The sequence below is a fragment of the Mus caroli genome, chromosome 17 (assembly GCF_900094665.2).
Source record: "Mus caroli chromosome 17, CAROLI_EIJ_v1.1, whole genome shotgun sequence".
Classification (NCBI taxonomy): domain Eukaryota; kingdom Metazoa; phylum Chordata; class Mammalia; order Rodentia; family Muridae; genus Mus; species Mus caroli.
Window position 1 is genome coordinate 82,565,256 of NC_034586.1, and position 27,315 is coordinate 82,592,570.

Genomic DNA, 27,315 nt, shown 5'->3' on the forward strand with positions numbered 1-27,315 from the left:
CGTGGAAGTCGTCGTGATTCCCCGAAAGGCCTTCACGTCTCCTCCGGGCACCGGGGCCTGCGGACGCTTCCGGGCTTTGGCCGCACTTTCGCGAGGAGCCCTGGGCTCCTTCCTAGCGGCTGCCCAAGAGCCCCTCCCCCAGCCCCCATCCTCCCGGATACGGGGCGCCTCCTCCTCGGCCTCCGCGCCCGACTCGCTGGGAGTCAAGCTAGGGTGAGCCGCAGGAGCGCACGGCAGGCGCGGGCGCGGGCGCGGGGCGCGCCGCACTCCGGAGCCGCCGGGACCGCCCTCCCCCACCCCCCTTCACCGGCCCAGGAGGGCGGGGGCCGGAGCGGCGCGGGGCGGGCAGAGCCGCCTGGCCCCTCCCCTCCGCCGCCCTCCCCAAAGTTGCCGACTCCCCTGGGGCCGGACGGTCTTATGATCCGGCGGATCCTCCTGGGGAGGCCGGGCCGGGGAGCGGGTTTGGGCGCCGAGCGGCGGGGCCAGCAGGCGGGCGCGGCGAGCCGGGCCAGGGCGGGGAGCGGGGCAGAGATCGAAGCGGCGGCGGCTGCGCCCCGGGCCCGCCGCACCTTCCCCTCCGGTCAGGGGAACCGCTGCATGGGGCCGGGAGGGCGGCCCTGCTGCGCCGAGCGGCGGCGACGGCGGACCCCCCAGGCGGGCTGGGGCTGAGCCCGGGGCCAGGGCGGGGGCTCCGGGGGGACCATGCCCCGAGGCCGGCCGGCCGCAGCATGGCTCACGGGCCCGGCGCGCTGATGCTGAAGTGCGTGGTGGTCGGCGACGGGGCGGTGGGCAAGACGTGCCTGCTCATGAGCTATGCCAACGACGCCTTCCCCGAGGAGTACGTGCCCACTGTCTTCGACCACTACGCAGGTACGCCTCTGCCCTGCTGACTAAGGGGCTGATCCCGGGCTGGGAACTTTGGAGCAACTTTAGCTGAGCCCCCTGGCTTGCCTCCCCTGAGCGTGCTCCCCTCCACCGCCGTGCCCTCTGCCTGACGGCTTCACCCCCCCCCCCCCCCACCAAGCTGTGCCTCTGGTCACCCCTCGCAGCAACTCCCACCCCATTCCTATCTCCCCCTTCGCCCCTTCTCCCACACTTTTCAGTCCCCTGAGCGCCCTTCTTGACCTTCCAGCTGTCTCTTCCCTTACTGCCCGAAACCCCTGTAGAGGAAACATCTGGGAACACTAGGGTAGACGTGGCTACAGGGTTTGGGAGAAGGGGGTGGGGGTGGATGGCAGGGGCCACATTACTCCTATATCTCATGCCACTTGGCAGTGAAGTGGACTCGGAGAAAAAGGGGATGTTGTCTCCTGGGGAGCACCCACATGCTTCCCAGTATTTGGGAAAGGAGCTTACTGTGGGGAACGAAAGTGCTAGACCTCAGAAAACTGTGAGCTTCTCTCCCTACCCCCACTTCTGTCCTTGCAGTCAGCGTCACCGTGGGGGGCAAGCAGTACCTCTTGGGACTCTATGACACAGCTGGACAGGTGAGTGTTTTGGCCTCTCGCCGGTTCCCTTACCCCCATCTCTCGCCAATTCTGCGTAGCTGTGAAGGGCCTTTGGAAACTGAGGTGTCTAGGTGGGAGGGTGTGTTTTCGGGGGGGGGGGCGCTGCCTCAAGATCAGGTTTTTTTTTTTCTTAAGTCGGCAAATTAAGGAAACAAACCCAAAAGAAAACGCAGACCAGCGTGAACCCCGCGATGTGAAAAGTTTTTGACTGTATGGGTCATTACGTGTGTTGCCTGGTGAGTGGGTCCCAACTCCTGTTGCAAAGTGGCAGCGGCCAATGGTAAAGCGTTCTTATTTTTAGTTGCTGATGACCAGGTCTCCCCCTCGCAGCCTCTGTCTGGGCCCTCATTGGTGAGTGGTCTGCCTGCCCGAGGAGCCTGATTGGTGGGAAATGGCATCATCTAAGAGGCTGGGAAGGCATTTGGTCCTGGTTATGTTTATTACAACATCATTGCACTCTGGGACTCCAGTCCCTGAAAACGTAATTTGTGGTGTTACCAGAGGAGCACAGGGAAAAAGAAAAGAAACAACAACCGTCAGCCACTCCCTGGGGTTGGGGCGGCAGGGTTAAGAGTTCAGCTGGAGTCTTGGAGGAAGAGCTTTCTTCCCCCTGGAGGGCCAGGTGACTTTGTGTTTTCTTTGGAGAGATTATGTGCAGAAAGGAAAGGACCGCTTCTCTCTGCAGCCTCTGGCTAGTGCTGGCAAACCAGAAGGGTCGGGCTGTTCTCCTGTAGGGTTAAGGGGTTTTCTGGGGGGGGGGGGTCCTGTCTCCCTAACCTAGCTCCACTGTCTTGCCAGACCCACTTTCTTCTGGGGCTGACTAAGGTGATGGTTTCGCAGAATTCAGCTCTGCAGTGTGCTCTGAAGTCTTTGGAAGTTGCTGTGTCTTATGCAGGCTTTAGAGTCCTGAGGATGCGCGAGCCATTGAACGGTGAACAGTGACTCCTGTCTTTGCGCTTTAGTTGTGAACAGGGGGCTGAACGGAGGCGGGGTGGGGTGGGGGCCAGGGGGAGAGAAATACCACCAGATACTATATGCTAAATATGTGTTTGATTAGATTTGCCTTTTAGCATCGTACGCTCTCAGATTCTTTACTCAAGTCTAGAAATATTTTGTGGGTTTGGGGGGAGGGGGAGGGGCTTGATTTGGCCCCGATTTCTCAACTGTTAGAGCAGTGGTTCTCAGCCTGTGGGGAAGGGATCACTATCAGCTATCCTATGCATCAAATGTTTACATTAAGAATCATAACAGTAGCAAAGTTACAGTTATGAAATAGCAACAAAATAACTTTATGGTTGGGGGTCACGGCAACAGGAGGAACTGTGTTAAAGGGGGAACAGAATAGGAAGGTTGAGGAGCACTGAGTTAGAGGGACGTCTGAGAATGGAGAGCTGCTGGCAGTGCAAAGGGTCAGAGGACACCCCTTTCACTGAAGTTGCTCAGGCCAGCGCTGGGTGTGTGTGTGTCTGATTCTCAGCTTCTAGGGCCTGTTTTGGTTAGTCTTTAGCCCCACCAACACCCCTTTCATCCGTTTTGGAGGGCAAGGAGTGGACAGCAGTCAAGTACCTCCAACTTCCGAGCAGTGCTGTTGATAGACAGGGAGTTGACAATAGTTGAAACAGTTTTTGGAGAAGAAAGTTCCCAATTTTAATTTCTTAATCTACCTCATCTTGTTGTGGCAATGGTCGTGTTTTAAACGTGCACTTCATTCAGCAAGCCCAGCTAATATTTGCCTTCTGTGTAGCAGAGACCGGGGCAACCACATGCACGTGTATGTACAGCTAAGCTCACACAGCTTACACAAGCTTGCTGCCGAGATAAAGGAGCCCGTGCCACTCCAGTTGGGTCCTGGGAAGTACCGAGGTGCCCCGGGTCAGTCAGATTGTTTGTATACCTGAAGTTTTACAGCCATTCTCTCGGTGGCAGTAGTCTGGGTGTGGATGGGGAGGGTGTGATCAGGGGTCACACATCACAGGATGGTAAGTACCACCGATGAATACTTAGGATTTGGGGCTAAAGTTATTGATACTTTCATTTGTAGTACGAAAAGGAAGCCATTATCAGACAAAATGGTAGGGCTGTTATATCATGCTAAGTAGCCATCTGGGGTATGCAAAAGAAAACATTTAAGTTATGGGATCACCGCTGCTGGTAGGAGTATATGTAAGAGTCTGAATCAAATGATGGCTCATGTGTCTCATGTATGTTTCTATGCTGATTGATAAGACTCTATCTCTCTATAAATATATATATATCAGATTCCTTTTATGATGATAATAATAATGGTAAACAAATATACATACATACATACATACATACATACATACACTCACATGTCAGGGATTTTAGGCCAGATAGAAAAAGAGGGACATCTGTAGACTTCGGGACTAAAACACCTTGGGGTCATATCTCTACCTATACTAGGCATGCAATTCTAATTGAATTTATTTACTTTCTCTGTAATAGTAAAATGTGGATAATCAGGATCTCCACGGCAGGGATGTAGGCTGCCTTAAATTCATTAACCTTTGCAAAAACAGTTGGCATGAACAGTTCTTTGTGTATAGTAGGCGTGCAAATGATATCACAAGAAATTACTGGGTTCTGCTATGGACGAGGTAATTTTGGGGGTTGGGGGTGGTCGAAAGCGGAGCACAATGTATCATGCCTGAAGTTGATCAACTCCGCAACCATGCCAGGTCCTAGAATTGTTAGCAGAGGTGTGGAGCCAGAGAAATCGTTTCAGGTTCTGTGTAGAAGTTGAGAAGCAAGGGGCATATGTAGGTTTCAGCTGGTTCTTTTTCCAGAGACAGTGGGATGAGGAGGAGGATTACAGCACTAGAAACTGTTTGACCACGTGTGGGGGTGCTTGGCATACCTACTTAAATAAATGTAGCAATGCCTCGCTCGGGTTGGCACCTCCAGTCCATGCCTTTACACTTGGCCTTCTCGACGATTCCAGTCAAGTCCATAGCCACAAGCATCACTTGCCCAGTTGACCTATTAGGAATCTACCAGTCAAGGGAGGATGGTTAGATGACCTTTGGCCTTCTTGAGCAGGCTCATGTCTATCTGACCTTTGCTGCTATCAGCAGAGAGACAGAGAGAATGGGGTACAAGAGTGTGTTGGACAGCAGGCCCCCCCATGTGCCTTGTCTAGAGACATCTCTTCGATGTTCCACTCACTCATAAGCACTGCTGCTTAAGGGAATCCCCCACCCCTTCTTGGCTGAACCTTAGATTGGTCCAAGGGCAGCGTGCCATTTTGGCTGCCAAGCGTTTTAGAGTGGAAGTCAACACAGGCACCTTTCTCTACTCTGGGGGCCTTGCAGGGAGGTCTGGCTTTCTGCCTAGGTCTCTGTGGAACTTCTCCTTTCGTGCCTGACTTTGGACCTTCAGTGAAGGCTCTGCATTAGCCCTCCGCCTGCCCTGGGAGGGAATTAGAAAGGTGGGGATTGCCTCACGGCCTCTACTCTTTTGAGAATGGAAGGAAATGGGATGAGCTTTCCCTGTGCCCAAACAAGCCAGTGGGGATCTGCTTGGCAGACTGCTGCTCTCTGCCTGCGCTCCAGGCCTGATCTCTTAATCCTTGGCAGGGAGGCAGAACCTGACACTCTGAAGAGGGAAGTGCCAAAGTCCAATTTATCCCAGGTCTCAGAATCCTGACACTCAGGAGGGTGTGTGGTGGGGTGAGTTTGGGATCCCTGAAGTTCTAGATTTAGCCACTGCCGCTGCGTCCAAGTTCACATGTATGCTGTGGGCATGTTGTTGCTCTATCTGGCAACTAAAGTTCAGGGTTGCACACATGAGAGCTATAAATATCCTTGCTCCAGTATCCCCTGGGGTAGCTTCTCAGTGACAAATGAGATTTATTTCACACTTGCCGTACCCAGCAGCTGTAGCTGCCCCCCCCCCCCCCCCCCCACCCCCTTCCTTCAACAAACCGAACCTCAACTGGAGGCAGCAGACAGGAGGTCCCTCCCCTCTTCTACATTTCATGGGACAGCACCCAAGAACCTAGCATAGTATGTGGGGGTGGGGTGGGGGTGGGGAGGGGCAACAGTACCGCCACCTCCTCAAATGCCTTTTAACGTTAGGTGGGGCTTGTTCAGAACACCTTTCCAGGTAGACTCTTCCCAGAGAGGAAACAGCAAGTGAGGGAGCTGGTGGGAAAGAGCCGGGTGAGTCAGAAAAACGGGTTTCTATCTACTTCAGGGTAGGTAGGTGTGCAGCACGCAGAAGTAGGTTGTAGGGCAGGACCACCCACATCCCACAGGCTTCAGGTTCCCTCGGCCTCACACTCTATCCTTGAGGGCACAGAGCATGAGAGGAACCCTGAGCCTCTTTCGGATGTGAGCTGCAACAGGTGAGATGTGTGTGGCGCTGGGCCTCCGGTCTCCCTTGGAAACACACCGTAGATTTCTTGTCTGCATTTTGCTAACCTCTGTAGAAGCTATTTATACCCTGGGCTGCACTGTATCACACAGGCATGCTTGGCTTCCTCCTCTGGATTGAGAAGGTGGTGGCCTGTCCATTCATAAGCTGTTGCTCTTTAAAGTACAGTGTGTTTTCCTGGGTGGGACTCTGGTGGTCCCTTAGGGGGTGGGGAGTGTCCTCCTGAGCCTTGTGTTGGGTCTCAACCTTTCTGGGTGCTTTGATCAGCTCCCAGCATGATTCTCCTGAGGTCTCATGACCTTTCTAGTCTTTAAACTAATATTTCCTGACTGGTATGCCAAGGATGAATGCTGCAGACAGAACAAGATGTTGTGTCAGCCTTGGGGGAGCTGGTGAAGTTGGGGACCTAGAGGGCTGAGCATGACTTGCAGTGTGTGCCACGGTATGGCCACAGAGCTAACTTTTTTTCTTAGATTTATATGTGAGTGCACTGTCACTGTCTTCAGACACCATACAGATGGTTGTGAGCCACCATGTGGTTGCTGGGAATTGAACTCAGGACCTCTGGATGAGCAGTCAGTGCTTTTAACCGCTGAATCATCTTTCCAGCTCCCCCTCCCCTTTTTAAATACTGGGCTTTGAACTTGTAGTGTCATGCCCTGGTCAGGATCTTTTTGGAGAACTGGACTTTTGTGGTTTTGTGGTGAAGTTTGGGGTTTCAGCCTAGCATCTCTCAAGGAGAGTATCAGTCTCTAGCGAGGAGGACATGTGTTAGCAGCAGCAGGTACCCCGGAGGCCTCAAACACTGCAGTGGTGCTTCAGAGAGGAAAAAGGCAGCAGGCAGAGAAACCAGGCAAAAAAACCAACCAAAGAAAAAACCTACAAATGCAGCTTAAAAAAAAAAAAACTGAACTATTTAAGACAGTGCTGGGCTGGATTTCCTTTCACACCCCAGGAGGTTGATTTTGCCCTAATTTGGCCCCTTTGGGTCGGGGAGTGGCTCTCTTTGCCCTCAGCACAGTGCTCTTCCTCTTTCAGTGCCTGTCACAGCTGGGGATGCCTGCAGGTCGCAGGTGGCCAGCTACCTCAGCTCTTCACGTGCCCCAGTGAGCGGTATGGGACCACTGCCGGCCATTGTCTCTGGGATGCTTCGTGCCTTCGATGAGCTCCAGGAGGGCAGGGCACTGAGGGTCCTCCACCACATCCCAGAGCCTAGCCCAGTGCCTCAGGATGCTAGGCACAGATGCCTTAAAATGAATTCTTTCTCATTGGCTCTCCTCAGCTAAAAGCTCTCCAGTGGCTAAGAGCACCAGGTACAGTTCCTTCCCTGGTGCTTCAGCTGTCATCCATCAGAGGATAGTGACGCAGGCATGTGGATGGTGCATCAAACTACCAATCTTGTCTCTGACTTGGCTCACTAGTCTTAACAGTTACCAGGCTCCGGCCTTTGCATCCTCAAGGTCCCCTGGTCACGAGGTAGTTTGGATGATGGGTTTTGGCTTCTGCTGCTGAACACCACCCCTTGTCTGTATTTCCCTCTGGCTATGGTCAGTTCGCCGGCCAGCTCTTCCCACAGCCTCTTTCCTTCCCTATGTGATGGGAGACAGTGGCTACCTTGCAGGTTGGCTGCACGGGTTGGGAATTACGTAGAGTTACCTCACTCTAGGAAGTGCCATACCTGCTGGGTTCTGGTGATGTCCATCTGGTGCCTGCTCTGTGACCCAGCCTTCTGTGGGGGAGAGGAAGGTGATGAGACCCTCGGAAGTGCATTGCACAGCCGGGAGGCTGAAGGAGAGGAGAGCAGCTGCAGGACCCCCGAGGGTGAGGGCTGCTGTTTTGGCTGATACAGAGAAAGGCAGGAGGTGAGAGAGCAGTGTCGGCCATCCTGGCCATCTTGCTGGCTGTGGCCATCTCCCTGGCCACCTCCCTGGCTGTGGCCATCTCCCTGGGCACTTCACTGGCTGTGGAGTCCTGGCTCTGCTGCTTCCCGCCAAAAAGCTTCCCTCTCCCAAACTGATGTCCACATCCACATAATGGGGTTATGACTACCTTCTGATAGGGTTTGGGAGCCAAGTCAGAGCTTCCTGTCTGCCAACAGAGGAATCTGCTCCCCTCTTAGGGTGGTCAGGAGGGGCTTGGGACATGTTGGGGTCCAGCCTTCCCTTCCAGTTGCTCACCCATACTCCCTGTCCCCACCCAGCTTGTGCTGGGCACAGCGGCTCCTTTCTCTCTGTGCCGCCAAGTGCAAGTCTGAGAAGCACAGCACTAAAAGGGGCCACGCAGAGGCAGAGAGCGTGTGAGAAAGCTCACACTTTGGCAGAGGTGCTGGGAAGTAGTGTGGCGAGGGCAGGCACAAGAGGCATCCTATGTGTGTCTTTGTGGTCCAGGGGTCCCCCCTCTCTCTGCCAGCTTGAGGTGTAGGCTTGATAACTAAATTAGAGACTTCCCTCTTTTGATTGACAACTTAGTAATTAGAGAGATACCAATCTGCTGTCTTGTTGCTTCTTGGTTTTAGCAGAAAAATAAGTGGAGGAGGAGGCCTTTATTGTTGCTGTTTCTTTTGTGGTGACTGGCCAGAGAGGTGAGCCAGGCTCCCCTCTAGGTCCCCAGATATCTGGAACCTCAGGGTAGATGTGGGGGCTCAGCCCTGAATGGTGATTTCCCACCATGCTAAGCTTTCCTTGCTGCCTGGGCTTTCTCATCTCTGCGTCATAGAGGAGGCTAAGTGGCGTTTGCCCCATTTTTTTTTTTTTTTTTTTTTTTTTTTTTTGCAGAGTCGGGAAGGTTAAGTGGTCTGCTCCAGGCCCAGATAGTTGGTGAAAGTTAAAAGTCTAGGATAGGACTTGGAATGACGAGCCCTGGATCCTTGCGTTAGCCGACACTAATCAGCTTGTCCTTAAGCAAATGTCTCGTCCCTGTCGCAGACTCCAGGGCTGACTGTTTTCTGCAGAAAATGCATTCACTTTTCTAGAGCCTGTGGGGTGGCTACTGGGTAGGACGTCAGGGCCTGGGACTGTAATTCTTCCAGCAAATGTTCCTGTGAACTTGAGACTTTGTCTTGCTGTTCACATGCCCCTGAACTTCCTTTAAAAGGGCACGCCTTGCGGGTGCTCAGGCCACACTGCTGATGCGTAAGTGAACAGAGCTGTCTGCCATTTGCCTCATGCCTCTCCGTGCCCACCTGACCTGCTGTCTGTCGGTCTGCGGCTTGGGCACTGGCCCGCCGTGACCTCTTAGGTGCCTCCTTTATCCCCCTTACGGTTTTCTTATTTAGGGGAAGTTGCCTCTTCACAAATGTCTGGGATGTGGAGTATACACAGTGGTAAAGAGCTCGCTAGTCACCTACACTGAACCATGTCTCGTTCATCAAGACACAGCTTCCCATGTCTTCATCGGCCACTTGCTGACCATACAGTTTACCTGCTTAAGCAGTCTGCCTGGGCACCTCCATCCGTGGGCTCCCAGATCCTCTAGCTTTGTGGTAGCTCTCTAGATGAGAGCATCTCTCCAGCTTCTCCCTCTAGCCAGCCAGTAAGCAATGTCCCTGAGAACCAAGTCTGGGCTGGGGCCTGTAATAGAAGGATAGAAGGCCAGGGTCTGCTCTTCTGTAATGAATTCCTATTGAGAGCTAAGTCAGAGCAGGACTTCCCAGGCAGACAGAGCCAGACGGCATCCCTGCATGTGCTGGCCTCTCCAAGTGTAGGCTTTTATGCCATAGCCTGTCTGGGAACTTGTTAGGCATCTCAAATCTTAGGATCCACCCCACCACCTAAATCACAAACTTGGGGAGATCACTGTTGGTCCAGACTGGATGAGGGATTCTGATACAGGCCAAAAAGTCAGAGCTGCACAAACGCGGTTTGTGAGACCTGGTGTCTTCTCTCAGCAAGCTGCCTTTGTCACCCACTGTACACACTGTCCCAGTGCCTGGGGAACATGACTGAAATTTATGCTTAATCTTCTCTCCTAAACATTCTCGTGGCCTCCTTCCTCATTTTGAACATGTGTTGGGACTCTCCACACTTGCTTAATGAATGGCCTCCTCCCAGCCTGCCTGTGGACACAGGAGGAAAATGGAGGTGAGATGGCATGTGCAAACCTTGGTTCCATGAGTGTGATGTCTGCCGGAAGGGTGTGCAAATAGTAGACTTCACAGTTATTCCTTGATTCATGCCAAGCCATGTTCTCTCATGCCTGTTAAGTAGCTCGACAGATACGGTCTCTTTAGCTGAGGCTTGTTCGTGGGGCCCAACCCTGTGTCCAGCCTGGATGTCAGCTTGCCTTTGTGTTGTCTTAGTTCCATAGATGGGAGGTGGCACCTTTCTGGTATTAAGGTCCAGGCAGATCCCAGTGGCGGAGGCAGGGGAAGTGCTGTGTTGCTCAGCACCCACCTTGGCAGTCTTCGCACGCTCTTTCATTGACTGAGCTCAGTGCTCTGTGGAGTGGCCTATCTTTCCACTCCTCTGCTCCCTTACTTTCAAATGTTATCTTTTTGTTTCCCTTAATTTTTTTTTTTTTTGGTTCCAGTCTAGAAGCACCATCCTTTGACTAGCATAATGGTGAGTAGTGTGAGCTGCTGGATCTGCAGGCCCCTTGTAAGAGCTGCCACTGAGGGTGCTTACTTCTGACTCGCCAGTTCAATGAAAGCCCCTGGTGTCTCCAGCTTAATGGCAAACAGCTGTCCTCCCTGGCCATCTGGCTCAGAGCTCACTCACTCTTATGACCTGAAGTTGTCTCTAGAAGCTTCCTTAGCCCTGAAAACTTGGGGACAGAGCTACATGTGGGGAGAGGACAAAGGAGGGGCAGAGGAGGGATGGAGACTTCTGTTCCCATACCATCCACTCTGTCCAACAAAGGAGTTACCCAGGCATCATCCAGAAAATCAAGAGAGTCATTCTGAGATGGCTCAGCTCGGTGGCTGCCTCCCATCTGAGGTTAACATAGACTCCATTTTTGACTTTTAACCAAATAACTGACTGCGCTACAACCTGGCACTTGGCTTTGTCCCTGGGTAGATCTTTATTACCCATGAAGATTGTTGAAGCCCCTAAGGGGCACTGTGTGTGATATCGCATTTTACACAAGGTTTGGAAATCGCCGTAGGAACCCGGTGAGTGTTGGATTTCAGAGAGTCTGTTAGTCAAATTATGATGGAAAAAACCGACTTTCATAAATGGCTCTGCCATTTGGAAGAGGATTCTGACCTGTCTAGACATTATCGAAGGCTTGTAAGTGGTGGTTTTAATGCATTGCCCATGAAGGCACAATGACACTCACTGCAGAGCCCAGAGCAGACAGACAGACTGCCAGATCTACTTACTGGCTGTGGGTTTGAACTGTTGTCTAGTGAGAATAGAACTGTGTGTTATGTCAGGTGTGCCTCCAGAGTGGCCTGTGCAGACCAGAGGGAGAGAGCTGTGTTGTTCAGGTGGGCCTCGACAGGCACAGACACCTCTGTGTGTCATGTGGCCACTTGGGTGACAGAGGGAGGGGTCAGTAACCAGGAAAGTGGGCAAATCTTCCTGTGGATCAAACTTTTTCACTGCAGATCAAACTGGTGATATACATATTTACTCTCACTTTAATATTTAAAGCTAAGATATTATAAATTGCAGATCATTTTTATCATCCCCTACCCCCCAAAAAACTTCACACCCATTATTGGTCACTCTCCGTACCCCCTTCCTCCCTAGCCACCACTGGTCCACTTCTGTTCTGTAGATTTGCTGGACGTTGTGTATTCAGATTTGCTCTTTTATCTTTGGCTCTTTCATTTGGCATGTTTTCAAGGTTTATCTGTATTGTAGAATGTCAATATTTCATTTCTTTTCAGCTGGATTGTCTCTCTTTGGGTCTTTTTCCACGGACATTCTTCTCCAGGCTTTGGGGGTCATACTTAGTATGGATGCAGAATGCAAAGTTCTCCTGGCCTTTGACTCCTAAAGGAATGGGGGTGCTCTGTCCTGTTCAGGCAGAGTCTCTGGAGAGCACCCCTGACTCAGAAAACGGCTTTATTGGGAACAGTCGTGGCTGGTTAAATCCATGGGTTTGATTATATCGTTCTGGAAGAGGTAAGAGTCTCGGTGGGGTTGCCAACAGGCATGAAGTAAGAAGAATACAAAGCCACGAACCAATAGGTCACAGAAGAAGAACAGCAAGCAGCCAATCAAAACTCACCGTGCAAAGATATACAAATAAAAAGATTTTTAATCTATTGGACTGGATCAAATAGGAAAAAGTGATATCCAAGAGACAGGAGAGTCTAACAGACATGGGCAACCTGTGACCTGTGGGCTACATGTACCTCAAGATAGCTATAAATGTGGACCAGGAAATATATATATATATATATATATATATATATATATATATATATAACGTATTTAAAACATCCTGAGATCTTTGTCTTCATGAGAGATTTTTGTTAACTCACAAAGTTCTTGAGTGTGAACTTTGTAGATGACATTGCTGATGCATCAAAGGCTAGACACAAGGGATGTAAAGTGAGTGAGTGAATGAATGAGTGAGTGAATGAATGAATGAAAAGGTTGGACGCACCAGGCTGTTGGGAGTAAAAACTGTCCCGCTAGCTTGAAGATATCTGACAAAGCCCCGGAATTAGCAGCGATCCTTTCCTCGGAATTTATAGCCAGAAAAAGATCAGAGTACACAGAGGTTTACATACAAATGGTCTTCACAGTGTTACTTGCGACAGTGATCAATTATGAACACATTGAAGACTGGCTTTAAAAAAAAACAATTATTAAGCACAGAATGACGTGTGTTAGGATAACAACAGCTATTAGAAACTGCTTTCACGCCGGGCGTGGTGGCGCACGCCTTTAATCCCAGCACTTGGGAGGCAGAGGCAGGCGGATTTCTGAGTTCGAGGCCAGCCTGGTCTACANAGTGAGTTCCAGGACAGCCAGGGCCGCACAGAGAAACCCTGTCTCAAAAAACCAAAAAGAAAAAAGAAAAGAAAAGAAACCGCTTTCACAAATTCTTAAAGAAATGCAGGATGCTAATGAGGCATGCAGTGTGAAAGCATGAATGAATACTGCCAACAGCAGTGGCTCCAGCGGTGAATGTGTGTGCACGCTAAGCAGGGAGGTAGGAACAACAGAGTCTGAGCGGGGATACTGAATGATTTTAGACGGTTCTCCCCCAGGATTTTTAAAGGTCATTTTATTTGTATCAAAGTTTTTATGTGGATGCTTTAAGAGTCGGCCGTCCTTGGTAAAGGCGTTCCGACCGCTCCCTTCATGCTTCTCCTGTAGCAAGGCTGTGTCCCCTTTTCTGTGATCTCCACTGTCTGCTCCCGGGTGTTTAGTTCAGGAACAAACGTTTTGCCTTCACGCTCTGAAGGCCCCAGCTCTCTCAAGGCACTACCCACGTCCCAGGTACTAGCTTTGCAGCGGCTGTTTCATGATTTCAGGCTGACCAGTGGTGTGTTTCTGCTTGTGACTAGGTGGTCACAGGTGGGCCCGTGTACGGTGCCACACCCACTCCTGGCCTCCTCCTGTGTGGATGCAGAGGTGGGGATTGTCTTCTCTTGCTCAGCTCTCACTGCAGGCCCTCCCCCCACTCCCCACTGTGTCCCCTCCAGCCCGACCTTCACGCAGTCACCTAGTCCAACATCCTGTCAGCCTCTCCTTGAGAGTGTCCTTCATCCTTCCAGCTGCTCCTAGCAGCCTGGTGCCTCTCATGCTGTACACTTGTGAGTTTCCTGGTCACAGTCCCTTAGTTAAATCCCCACGTTCAGGGTTTCATGGCTTCTTCTGTTCCGCACTCTGCCAGAGGACATATTTTAAACAGTTTCCGGAGTGAAGAAGGTTTGTCACGGGCAAGTGTTTTGATACCAAATAGGTTTTTTTTTTTCTTTCTTTTGTCTCCTCTCAACCCTCCTTCACCAAAACAGGGTTTCTCTGTGTAGCCCTGGCTGTCCTGGAACTCACCGTGTAGACCAGGCTGGCCTCACCAGCTTTCTTGTTTGTTTCTTTCACACTTGATTGGCTTTTCTTTCTTCTTCAGAATTTCAAAGGCATAGCTTTTTCTTTTCTAGTTTCTGTTATGTTCTTTGAATCTCAAGCCAACTGGGTCTTGATCTGTCTTCAGGAACCTGGCTCTGGAAACGGTTAGGTCTTCAGTTTCACCCTCCTGAAAGGCAGCAGGCGTCTGCTGTCGGGTAGGGTCCGGCTGGCAGCTGGACACCCCCTGCAGTCTGAAAATTCATATTTTGCTTCTGGGAAACACTTTGATTCATTTCTTTTATTTCTCAACTTCCTCTCCCTTTCCTTCTCTTACCTAGGTTTAAAGGCCAGGCTTCCTGGAACATCTTCTTAATTTCCTTATATTTTACTTTCTCTGTTCATTTTGCTCTATCTTAGGGTTATTTCCTCAATCTTATTATTTGCTGGTATATCCCTATTTTGTTTTTTAAATGTGATTCTATTTTTAACATTGAACAGACTTGCTTGTTTTCTGGATGTTCCTTTTTTTCCTGCCGCTGTTGCTCAACGAGGGGTTTTTGTTCTTTTGAGACAGAGTCTCACTATGTGGCCCTGGTTGGCCTGAACTCACTATGTAGATCAGGCTGGCCTCAGACTCAGAGATCTACATGTCTCTTCCTCCTAAATGCTGGGATTAAAGGCATGCACCACCACACTCGGTTTTCATAACACACCTAGTGGTTTTTTGATGGAATATTCTCTGTAATTTCTCTAAGGATGTTAATGATAATTCCTTTGAAGTTTGATTAACTACAGTATATTGATCTAGCTTATTATTTGTTCTTGTTTTTTTTTATTATGTCTAATTTATAAACTGAATTTTATCATAGGTATGTGTATATAGGAAAAATACAGTATATTAGGCCCCACACTTCCGTGTGTTTGAAAGTCCAGGAGGATTATGCTACAGAGCGACTGGGTTTAGTGACTGTGGTATGTGTGCCTTTGGGAGTGGCTGAGTCTAGTTAAGGAAGCTTTTCCTCCATCAAGCCAATCGATGTCTGTGTCTCTGTGGGGTGCTTGCTGTAGATACAGCTTAGTCCTTTGAATGGACCTTGCTTTCTTGTGTCTGTTTTTTAGAAGTTTTTAGCCTCTCATCTCAACCCCTACCACTAAAAAAGTCTAACTTGGAATTTCTGAAGGTTCTACTCATATTTAGCACGCGGGAGATGGGTATGTGAGGGGGTTGTTTAACTCCGGTCTCCTTGTAGGTCAGGATTTTTCAACAAATGCTGCTGGTGTGGGCTGGGCTATTGTTCTTTATCGGGAGGAGGCTGTCTTGTGCACTCTGGGATGTGAGGAAGAACAACCCATGTCTGCTGTCCTCCCCACATGTGCTAATAGTACCCTCCTCCAGCTGTGCCAATCAAAATGTCTCCAGACAGTGAGTGGCATGTGTTCTCTCGGGGCACCACTACCTGTACTCACTTCCAGTGGGAAACCACGATTATTGCATGACCTGTCTAAACCTTTTCATTTTGGAATTCTATAAAGTCAATACGTTTTTGACTTTGCTCTAGAGCTAGCGCCATTGTCTTAGATTTCCATTGCTATGAACAGACATCATGACCAAGGCAACCCTTATAAAGAGAAACATTTCATTGGGCCTGGCTTACAGGTTTAGAGGTTCAGTCCATTATCATCAATAACAGGAAGCCTGGAAGCCTGCAGGCAGACATGGTGCTGGAGAAGGAGCTGAGAGTTCTGCATCTTGATTCAAAGGGAACCGGGAGAGACTGACATTCTCAGACAGCTAAGAGGAAGCTCTCTTCCACAGCGGGTAGAGCCTGAGCATAGGAGATGACCTCCCAAGCTCACCCACAGTGACACACTTCCTCTAACAAGGCCACACCTCCTAACAGTACCACTCTCTGTGGGCCAAGCATACTCAACTCACCACATCTATGTTTCCTAGAAAAGAATTATCCAACGGCTGTATGAGTTGGGACAGAATTACCAGTGTCCCGGGAATAGGTGGACGGAGCAACTGCGAGGGCTCGGTTTGAAGCACACATTCCCCACCCTTTGCAAGGTTAAAGAGTTTATTGTGGTAGAGAAGGGGATCAGAAATTAAACCATCCTCACCTTTGTCCTATATTCAGAAGAGCACACTGCCCCGGCCTCACCCCGCCAGGCCCTGGGGCCTGTGATGATGCAAACAGCCACCTGCCGGAGCCCCGCTCTGCGGGCCGCCTCAGGAGATGCAGCCCTGGATTTGCTGAGCTGCTCCAGTTTGTTCTTCTTGCCTCTAGATTCTAAAATTTTGTGCTGTTATCTCTTTCCAATTGGGCTTTTCTATGTAGTTTTATGCCTTAAGGAAATAACAACAACAACAAAACAAAACAACNCCCCCCCCCAAAAAAAAAAACCTTGGTGGTACTTAGAGGGCTCTGGAGAGATAAGCGATAAATGTGTGTGTTCAGTCAGCTGGGATCTAGCTGAAGTTGTCCCCTTTATAATTAGAAACATAAATATGTTCTGGCAGCGGCTCCCTTCAGAGCTGCCTCAAGACACTGCGAAATGAATCTGTAAGAAGCTCACTTGGCATTCAGGCTTTGGAGCAAAAGTTATTGAGTGTCTCAGAGAATTTTGTCCTTTGAATCCTGCAACCGCAGCAAGGCCTTTCCCTTCCACACGAGAACCTGGCTTTCTGGTGACCAGAGTCTGTGTCCACCAAGTCCAGCCAGCTCTTGGCAATTGGAAGACTAATGTGTTCCAGCTCCGACGACGACTCTTTAGGGTCTGTATAGACCATGACTTTCTAGCGGACACATTTCCCATGCAATCCCAAATACTGTCTTTAGGTTGCAGCTGTCTGTGGTTGCCGCCGTAGAGTCACCTTGATAAGATTTGGTTGCTTTCACGTTCCCCTGTCACCTTAGTCACCAGCACTACCGATGACTGGTAAACACAGATTTCCATTCATCCAAGTATCAAAATGCATCCTGATTGCTGGTGGTTAAGTGACCTGCTGTGGCCCCTTTACGTGGACTGTCTGCAGTGTGGTTGATATTGGAAGGCTGGAAGGAGCACTTCTTTCTTTGGGGCAAGGGCAGACTGTCCTAGTTAGGGTTTCTGTTGCTATGATAAAACATCAGGACCAAAAGCAATTTGGGAAGAAAGGACTTATGTGGCTCACACTTCCACATCACTGTTCATCACTGGAGGAAGTTAGGACAGAAACCTCAAATAGGGCAGGAACCTGGAGGCAGGAGTTAATGCAGAGGCCACAGAGGAGTGTTGTTTACTGGCTTGCTCCCAATGGCTTGCTTAGTCTGCTTTTTATATAGAACCCAGGACCACCGGCCCAGGGGTGGCACCATTCACAATGGGCTGGACCCTCCCACACGAGCCACAAATTTAAAAATGCCCTCCAGGCTGGCCTGACCCCTTTCTCAACTGAGGTGCCCTCCTCACAGATAACTCTAGCTTGCATCACGTTGGCATGAAACTGTCCAGCACACAGACCTTTACACTTTCCTAGATGAGGAGACAGCATGAGCATGTGGGTTGGGGTGGAGAGGGGACACCCTGGGTGGAAGAAGTGTCCTAGGCTAAGAGGAAGGCAGTGGATTTGTGCAAGAGCATCCTGGATGGGTGAGGGCGTCAGGAGCATCCCGTGTCCATTTTGATGAGAATGGGCTCTTGAAGTGAAGCCTTGCAGAAGAGCTGTGGCAGGTCTGGAACACTCTGCTCAAGAATGTGAGTTTTCTAAAGGTCCAGGCAGGAGTTAGTGATGTGTGCAGCTCAGGGCTGTTCGCAGAGACAACAGGACTCATCTGGTGATTTCCTCCATGCCTTCTTCTAAGTCCTCCTGAGGGGACAGAGCTTCTGCCTTCTGATTTCCTGCGGTACCTAGCATGCCATGCCTCTGGTCACCAACCTGTCCCTGCACTCAGGGATTCAAGGTCTTTTTTTTTTCTTCTAGACATGTGTACTATTTAATCTCAATGGAGAACTTATCAGGTCTAACAAATATCTGTCCCTTGGCTTTTTTTTTTTAAATGGTGGATGATGAGGTCTGGTGAAATGGCTCAATCAGTAAGATGCTTGCTGTGTGAGCACGAGGACCTGAGCTTGGATTCCTAGCACCAGTCCATAAAGCACCGAGTGGGACATGTGCTGGGGAGGCAGTGGGACAGGTGCTGGGGAGGCAGTGGGACAGGTGCTGGGGAGGCAGTGGGACAGGTGCTGGGGAGGCAGTGGGACAGGTGNCAGTGGGACAGGTGCTGGGGAGGCAGTGGGACAGGTGCTGGGGAGGCAGTGGGACAGGTGCTGGGGAGGCAGTGGGACAGGTGCTGGGGAGGCAGAGAGGAGGCTTCCTGGAGGCTTGGTGACTTTAGCCAACTTGGTGAGCTCTAGGTTCAGAGATCCATCATGTCTCAAACACTAAGGTAAAGAGTGATGGGAAAATACCTGATGTTGACCTCTGGCTTCTGCACACATGTACACATGCACATATGTGCACATGCACACACAGCACACATGCACACACAGTAATAACACAGTAGCATAACTATCCACTGTGTCAGGCACTGTAAGAAACCCAGAGATGACAGAAAGCACACTGGGAATGCAGCTCCGTGAGTAGAGTGATTGCTTAGCATCCCAGAAGGCCTGGGGTACCTCACCAGTGTCATAAAATAATCCAGTGGCTTGTTAACAAGAGAACTCCATTTTCACTTTCCAGGCAGCACATGATACAACTTCCACAATGGACTGTGGGTTCTAAAGGGACTCACTGGGGGTGGGGGGGGGGAAGTGTCACAAAGCTGGGTATGGAGCCAGAACCCAAAGGCTCCTATATAATTCAGCCAGCTTATAGGGTGTGGTCTAGAATTTGGAATCTACCATGGGAACCCTTTGCTTCTGGGACAATTTAATCCCTGAGCCACCTAGAGTTGGGCTGCTGTGTTCACTGCCTGGAGGGAGGGATGTCCCAGATTGACCCCTGCCTCTGAGGTTGTATAAGGATTGGTAGAACACTCGTCTAGCATCCGTGAAGCTCTGGGTGTTGCAACGCTGTGAGCTTAAGCTTAATGCTGTGGGCGGCGTTAAGGTCAGAAGTTCAACCTCATCCTCAGCTACATAGCAGCTACACAGTGAGGAGTGAGGACAGTGGCCTCATGAGACTGGCTCCAAAAACTACAGGAAGAATAGATGTGAAGCCACTGCACAGACAGACACTGTCTGTCCATCTGGTGACTTTCTAATGGTGGCTGGTCACTCATCCACGGTAGTGCTGTCACAGTATTATCTGGCTCTGTGTTCAGTCAGTGGGAAATCCGGTCTGGACTGAATGAAGAGAGGCTGTGTGGTGGAGTGCTCACGTTTATGTATATGGTCAGCCTCAGTATCTTTTCTGAGGTAACATGTCTTACTTTCTGAGACAGTGTCTCTCACTGGCCTAGAGTTTACCAAGTAGGCTAGTTTGACTGGCCAGTGAGAGAACTGCCCGTCTCTACCTCTCTAGTGCTGACATTACCAGCAATACCATCATACCCAGCTTTAGATTCCCATACTTGTAAGTGAAGTCTTCCCTGACTGAGCTGTCTCTCTAGCCCCATTTACACACACACACACACACACACACACACACTCACACACACACACACACACACACACACCTACTTATAGCTCTGCCTCAAATCTGAAACTGCATAGAGAAGAAACTCCGCTGCAGGGATGTTACAGACCAGCAGCCACTGTGTACTAAGTGCCCTTCACACCCCAGCTCTTTTATCTTACACACACACACATGCCCTGCACACCGCACCTGCTGTGGGGATCTTTAGTAATCTAGAGAAAGGAAACAGGAAAGAGAATCTACTGGAGGCTGCACAGCTAGCAAGCCCAGCCCAGGTTCAGGTCAGTCTCAAACCTGGCAAGACTTCTGATGACAAAACTCGCTGCTTATAGGACTTTATGTGGCCTAGAGTTGTGCCCAGCTGTACTTTGATAAGCTTGTAGCTTACAAGTGACAAAGTTTCCTTGAGCCTCTGTTTCCTCCTCAGTAAGGTGGAAGCAGCCCTATCATTGGCGTGATGGTGAAGCCCAGTAAAAGCAAGACCAGGGCTGCAGGACTCCACGGAAATCATCACAGTACAGCAAGGTCAGAGCTGAAGGAAGTAATTCAGCATGGGGTAGGAGGGAGTGCCTTAGACATGCCAGGAGGTGAGCTGTGCTCCAGAGTGTGGAAGAAGTGCACAGAACAATTCTGATGCCCTTGCCTCTGGCTCCCCAGGGCCGGGCACACAGGCATGAGCACTAAAAATGGCTTATATGACACTGGTGAGGTACCCCAGGCCTTCTGGGATGCTAAGCGAGCACTCTATTCACTGAGCTGCATTCCCAGTGTGCTTTCTGTCATCTCTGGGTTTCTTACAGTGCCTGACACAGTGGATAGTTATGCTACTGTGTTATTAAGGGGATGATAACAAGGAAAAGTCCTGCGGGTAGGCACAGCTTCTGTTACTGAGTTGTCACATATACAGAATTGGACTTCCTCGAAAGACTCCCCATGCTCCTTTAGAACTGGAGGTGAATAGGGACACAGGCAGGGGCACTGACCCATTGCTGAGCACATTCTGGCCTCACTCCACACACTGCAGAGATGGGGAGAGGGACAGAGGCGTCTCAAGGGAGCAGCAGCAGAGGCAAGATCATTTTGGAGTGGGCAAGTATTGCTTCTTTCTGATTGGATACAAGAACCAGAAGCAGTGGTTGACGTCACCAGTTAGCTCATCCCACGAAAGTATGGCCCTTCTCTAGCCCGCATGGGCTCATGCTCCCCAGGGCCAAGGGTCTAACTGCAAGAGGTGGTCTTAAACTGAGTCAGAGGTCTGGAAAGAAGAGAACAAGGATGCTGGATAGACGATATCCTCTTCATCTCAGCGACATGAATGTCAAATTGATGTCAAGGCTGTGGTAGGTACCAAGATGCTGGGAGTATTTCCTGTGCAGCTCCTGGGCTGAGTGAACTTAGACTGAACTTCGTTCAGCAGAGAAATAGCCCTGTTCTCAGGAGCCACTTTGGTCCCTCCTGAAAAGTGACAATGGCAATCGAACAAATTAGCATGTCACTTGAGAGTTCAAGGAGCTAAAACACTTTCTCCAGCTCCGGCCAGCACAGTGGAGGCTAACTGAGACCTGGCTGCAGGTAACTTCCTGGATGCCCCTCCCACCAGCAGATACCTGATACCAGGCCCTGTGGGCCTGCTCTTGGGGAGGCCTGAGGGGGAGACAAATGGGAAAGAGACACTATTGTTACGGTGTCCAAAGCAGAAGCAGCCCACTGGTGCTGGGGGAGTAGAGCGTGGGGTGATGGATCTGAAGCGGCATCTAGCTGAGATCTGTCAGATGAAATGATTTATAGACCAAAGCTCACTAAGTGAGTAGGTGCTGCTGGGGTGGGGGATGGGGGTGTGTAAGCAGTGCGGGAGGGAAGGGGTGTGAACCTCCTGAGCGGTCTGCCAACTGGAGCCCTGTGCTTAGACTCCTGTGTGCGTTGGAGCTACTACTGAGGATTTCTGGATTTCTCACTTGGGTAGATGGGGTGCGTAGCCGTTTCTTTTATTGAGGTAGCACACTCCGGAGCTGCATATTTGAGAAGTGAATTTAGTTCAGAGTTGTCAACTCGTGAGGTTCTGATTAGGCCAAGAAGGGGCTTTCGAATACAGAATCCTGTCCGGAGCTACCCAGGAGATGTCTCTGCTCAGCACTGCCAACCGTGGCCCCCAACCCTGGCCCCCAGTGACCTCCCTAACGGTTTGCTCACTCCAGTTTTCTCACCTCTGCTCTGTAAAACCAAGCAGCCACCCTTCTAGAAGTGCTACCAGGAACCCCATGTCTAACCTGCCCCCCAGCCTGAGATGCCTCTCGACTTGAGAAGCCACGAGTTTTCTGGGTGGGGAGTAGCTGCTTCCGATTAATCCAGGCCACCATCTTTGTTCTCCAGCATCCAGTGAGAGCCTGTCTTGGGTCCCTGTTGACCTTCGATTTTTTGAAATGTTCAGTTCTGTGTGTGATCCTCTCACCTCCAGTGATCCAAGCTGACTCCCTGCTCAGCTCTCTGTGCCCATGGCCTTTCCAGGGGCATCCGTGACCTTCAGGCCTTGTGGCTGGCCTCTAACCTGCTCTCAGACCTCAGGTTCTCTGACAGAATCCATCTTTCCATTTAACCTTTTTCCTAGTTCCTGGGCCTTTCCCTTCCCAGCACTGACCCCCGTCTGTGCTGGGTACCATTCCTGCAGGGGACAACTTCTCTCAACAACAAGCTTCAACAGACTCAGCTCCCTGCTCCCATTTATCACAAATGCTTCTCTTCTGTTTATGCTCACGTGAACTCTATCGGTGATACAAGCGCTCTAGGGTCATGATTTTAAGTCAACATTTAACATTCTACGAGTATGAGGGATGGCTCCGGGAAAGCAATCCATCTGAAAGTTATTTATTTCAGTACTAAATTCCTAGGCTCCCGGGGTGGGAATATTCCTGAAATCATAACTTCATAATCAGGTACCTGTAATTACCATAAATACAACAACAATCACTGAAGTGACTGACATAATCATGTTTTTATTGGCCATTTGGATGCTAAGAGCAATATTGCAAGAAGCCTGTGACCTTGGGCAATGGCGGACTGGCCTGTGATGTTTCAATGCTTTGAACAAAATTCAGTTTACATTGAGATTACCTTCCTAGAAATTTTCTTTAAATGGTGCTTTAAAAGTGAATCATTTATGCTTATATATTCAGTCAAGGCAGGCCCTAGAGTTGTATAACTGCTAAGTTGTTTCCGTATTTCAGAATGCTGATACGCAAGCAGTTGCCTGGGATCCAGAAGAGAGACTTCAGAATGCCTGGAGAGATCCCATTTTCACTTGGGCAATCAAAAGCAACTCCCAGGTTCCAGAGCATTCTCCAGACAGAGTCGCCTTGCCTAGACAAAAGCCCCTTCCTAAGCCCCTCATTTTCTGCAGAAGAGCAGGAAGGCGGGCTCCGCACCTGCCTCTCCCTAGTGTGTACGCCACATTCAGTGCCTTGTTGCCAGGCATATGTTGGAGTGAATGATCCCAACAACATGAATTTCCTGCCGGCAGGTCAGGCAAGGCATCCACTCAGAAGAGTAAGCTGGCATTTAACTCCGTTCCTGGTGCTGGAGGCCAGCTGACCTCTGTTTTAGTAAAAGTGGATTGTAATTATAGCTCCTGACAGTGTACAATTTCAGCTCCAAGACCTCCCCAATCAGGGGCGTCACCTCACCCTGCACAAAAGAAAGCACTGGCCGCAAGGCTGTGGCTTATCTTTTTTTGGAAAGTCAGGCCGATCTGCAAGAAGAGCGGAAAGCACTTGTCCGGCTCTCTCCTCTCAACATATGTATGCTGTTTTTACTGCCTCTCCGCCAATGGGGAAAGGAAGCCTGCTGGACGGAGGGCCTGATTTGACTGTGTCTTGAGCCTCTGCCTTATGGGGTCAGTTTAAATAAAACAGAACCCTGCCCAAGACTTGAGTTTTATCTAAGAATATAAGTCTTTTCCTAAGGCTACTCCCAGAGTGAAAGGCAGAGATGTGGGGACCTGATGGCTTGTTCAGCCCCCTCCATTTAGAGAGAGGAAGTACAGTTCTATGAGGGTCCTTGCTGGTTGTCCTTCTGACCCACGTCATGTACTTTTCCTGTCCTTTTGGGGCTATGATCAGTCAGGTGGCCACAAAGAAGGTATTGGTGGAAAAGCCAACAACTTTTGTCTAAAGTAATTGTTAAATTAATGGGAGAGACTGACTTGTTAACTAACTCTCTCTCTCTCTCTCTCTCTCTCTCTCTCTCTCTCTCTCTCTCTCTCACACACACACACACACACACACACACACACACACACGATGAAACACTTTAGAAGTCAGAATGCAAGTCTTCAAGTTCAGTAATTCTTTGCCTAGAGCTAATCAGATCCATGACTTATAAATACTATTTCATAACTAAAATGAAGGTGGAAAAAAAAGTAGGAAGATAAAAGACCAAATATGCAACATGGTTTTGAAATAATAATTGCTTAAGAATTTATCGCACTCTCAATATTATTTTTCCTCCCCAAATTTCCTTTAGTCTCCAGGTGAGGGAGGTAGTAGAAAGTAAGTGGGTGGGCTTGGGAGGCTCATCAGTGGGGGGGCTTTGAACCAGATTGATCAATGTCATCTCCAAGGGGCAAGTGGACTCAACTCAGGTTCTCTGAAAAAACAAGGTGTTGTTATTGTTCACAGTGCTGGGGATTGCACCTGAGGCTAGACACACTCAGAGGGAGCGTTCCACCACTGAGGTACCCAGCCCCGACGCTACTTATTTATTTATTTAAAGATGAAGGTTTATTGGTAGTGATGTGTGTGTAGTCGGGAGTGGGGTGACATGCACACATGAGTACAGGTGTCTGTGGAGGATAGAGGCATCACCCCCTCCTGGAGCCACTGTAAGCTGCCTGACACCTGCTCTGGAAACCAGACTCTGTTCCCCGGGGTAGTGTGCATGTGTAGTGCTGAGCCATGTCTCCAGCACCCCTAGAGATACTCTTGAGTTCATTTGTTTATGGTAATGAAGAATCGAACCCAGTAGCACTTTGCTCATGCCAAGCAAGTGCTCTACCACTCATTAAGGTGAAAAAAAAATTGTTATTTTTGTTCGACACAGTTCAATAGGAAACAAACTCAAAAGTCACAGTGAAGACACAAAGGAAACAAAGTTTCAGATGCTATTGCTACCACAGAGCCTGAGCCTGTTTGGCCTTGCACAGCAGCACCCTTTGAGGGCTGGGCTGTTTCCACGGGGCAGGGTGCCTATTTTGGGGTTCTCATTTGAAACATGTTTCAGAGAGGGACAGCGACTGCATGCACTGGAAGTGACAGTTGTTTCCTGTGTATAGCCGAGCCACAGCTGTCAGGGCTCTTTGTATAGCAGAGCCACAGTTGTCAGGGCTTGTTAGTTTTTCTAGCTCCAAGAATAATCAGCAGCTGTTTTGGACTTAGAAGGCTGGGGTTTGGCTGAAAGAATTAGTCCTCTGGCCCCACTTTCTCTCCTTCACAGAGGGAAGCTTGTGGACTTTAGTAATGGGCTATATTCCAGATGACTGGGGTGTGTAGTTTCTGGCAACAGCAGTTTCTGGCCTTCTGACCACCTCCCACTTCACTAACTGAGGGTCCCAGAAGTAAGAGGCTTGACCAAGGTCACACTCTTGTGTGCAGTCTGCTCCAGATTAGGGTCTGATTCACATGCATGCTCTGAGAAGCCTCTTATCGGTATCTCTTCATCAGCACGTTGGCACATACAGCACTCTGACTTGTAAGGAGTTCACCAACTTGTCTGCCTTGCCATGCACTAAGAGCCAGGGCCGCTTGACATTTGAGTGTCACCTCCCACCCATGCAGTCTACCTTGGGACTCACTTTTTGTGTGTTTGTGCAGCAGTCTATAGTTTCATCCCTTCAGGGATGTGGCTTTCTGGTTTTCAAAGCCCTAGTGAGATACTTGTTCATCAAACATCATTGCCTGAATTTTAAACATATATCTGTTGTAAGAGACCTTTGTGAACGTTTTGAACATATTTGGTAAGTTGGGTTTTGAGTCATGCCCTATCTTCATGTCCCTGTTTATATAAGAGCGATCCCAAGCACCTTGGGGCTGTTGAATGGTGTGGCTTGGAGTAACCGTTTATCTATTTATCTGATCCAGCCTCTACTCTGTCTGTCCTGTTGTTGTTTATGATCATCCTTTTCTATGTATGTCTTGACTGTCCAACTAAATTATAAACTCCAGAAGGCACAGTTAAGTCCTTTATTTGTGTGTGTGTATCCTTAGGGCATCTTCACGCAGTGCAATCTGAACAAGTATTTGCTGATGGCTTTGGAATAGCAGAGGCAGGTTGTCCAGTATCAGTGACAGGCATTTGTTCTTTGGATGTAGATATTCAAAGACCAGCCATATGGGAGGGAATGCCCAGGACTGCATGCAGGGAATAAGGATCCCGCCGAGGGGTGAAGGCCCATGGCCCTGCCGGCTGGGCCTGTGTGCACGAGTCTCAGACAGGGCACCTGCTTTAGCTCACTGTCATTCCTGATAGTCTCTGTTTTCTCTCGGCACACGTATCTTCTCTTGTCTGTGATTCTTGTCATGTGCTAACTGGATAATAATTTTTTATCAGTTCTGGTTTTCAGTAATGCAAAACCCACTCAATAAGCTATCAGAATGTGGGTTTCTCAAAACGGAAACCTCTGTGGTATCTAGGCGGCTGGTAGGAAGCTAGAGGATCCCCTTGGCAGCCCGAAAGTCCTGTGGACGAAATTCAGTATTTTCATGGTGGATAGTTACCCTTTAATACACTTAGCTGTGCTCCTGAGAATGTTCTAGTTAAATGTTTAAGTACCTATTTTACAAATTAGAACTAATATATATAATTGGTTTGCCAATTAGGAGGACACAGGAAACTTGGTTGAAAGCTCTGACTTGGACACACTGTCGTTTAAAAGTAAGGGCTGGCACTTGAAACTCTCACGTGTTCTGTTTGTGGTTTCTAGCCTGAGATGAGGCTCCGCAGCTCTCCTTACTGGAAGACCCACCGGCTTACCTGGCGTTCTTGTAAACACGGTGCAATGGGAAGAAGCAGTTTTATGTGATGCTGGCTACAGTATGCACGAGGGATAATTTGTTCTCTATTATTAGCCTTCTAATTACTCAGATTGGATGAAAGCAGGAGAGATCTCATTCTCAAAATAACTGCCAATTATTTAGCCCAGGATGGCAGGAAGCAGCAGTTCATTTTAGGTGGTCCAGGTTGAAGAGGCGTCATTTACGCCAACAAGTTCTGTACAAACTTTCAGTTTCCACCTGTTTTTATGGCCCTAGCTCCCTGCATGTAATTGTTCTAACAAAAAAAATGCAATTGCATAGATCCCTAGAAAGGTTTGATCTGATTGTCCTCCCTTATGTCCACATGTCTGTCACTGGGGAAAATCAGGCCTGACTAACCATGGTTATGAAAGCAATCAGTGGCTGGATTAATGTGACTAAACATTTCTAGGGAATTTGAGCTCGCCTGCTCTTTCTTTTCGCAGCCCTGCAAAGAAGGAGTACACAGAGTTCTCTTTCCCTGATGAAGTTTACTTGGCTACAAGTAAATATGCAGCCTGGCATTCTTTTTTTTTTTTTTAAGGTATTTTCCTCATTTACATTTCCAATGCTATCCCAAAAGTCCCCCATACCCTTCCCCCGACTCCCCTCCCCCCCACTCCCACTTTTTGGCCCTGGCGTTCCCCTGTACTGGGGCACATAAAGTTTGCAAGTCCAATGGGCCTCTCTTTCCATTGATGGCCGACTAGGCCATCTTTTGATACATATGCAGCTAGAGACAAGAGCTCCGGGGT

The 27,315-nt window shown here is 49.5% G+C and overlaps 1 protein-coding gene across 1 annotated transcript in view; it reads left to right on the forward strand.

Moving 5' to 3' along the window:
- Positions 1-232: 232 nt before the first annotated feature.
- Positions 233-27,315, forward strand: part of Rhoq (ras homolog family member Q) — a 36,972-nt gene continuing 9,889 nt past the window's right edge. The window contains exons 1-2 of the mRNA XM_021149070.2: positions 233-870; positions 1,429-1,487. Of these exons, the coding sequence (XP_021004729.1) occupies positions 729-870; positions 1,429-1,487 (201 nt within the window). The 5' untranslated portion in view covers positions 233-728. The remainder of the gene's footprint in view (positions 871-1,428; positions 1,488-27,315) is intronic.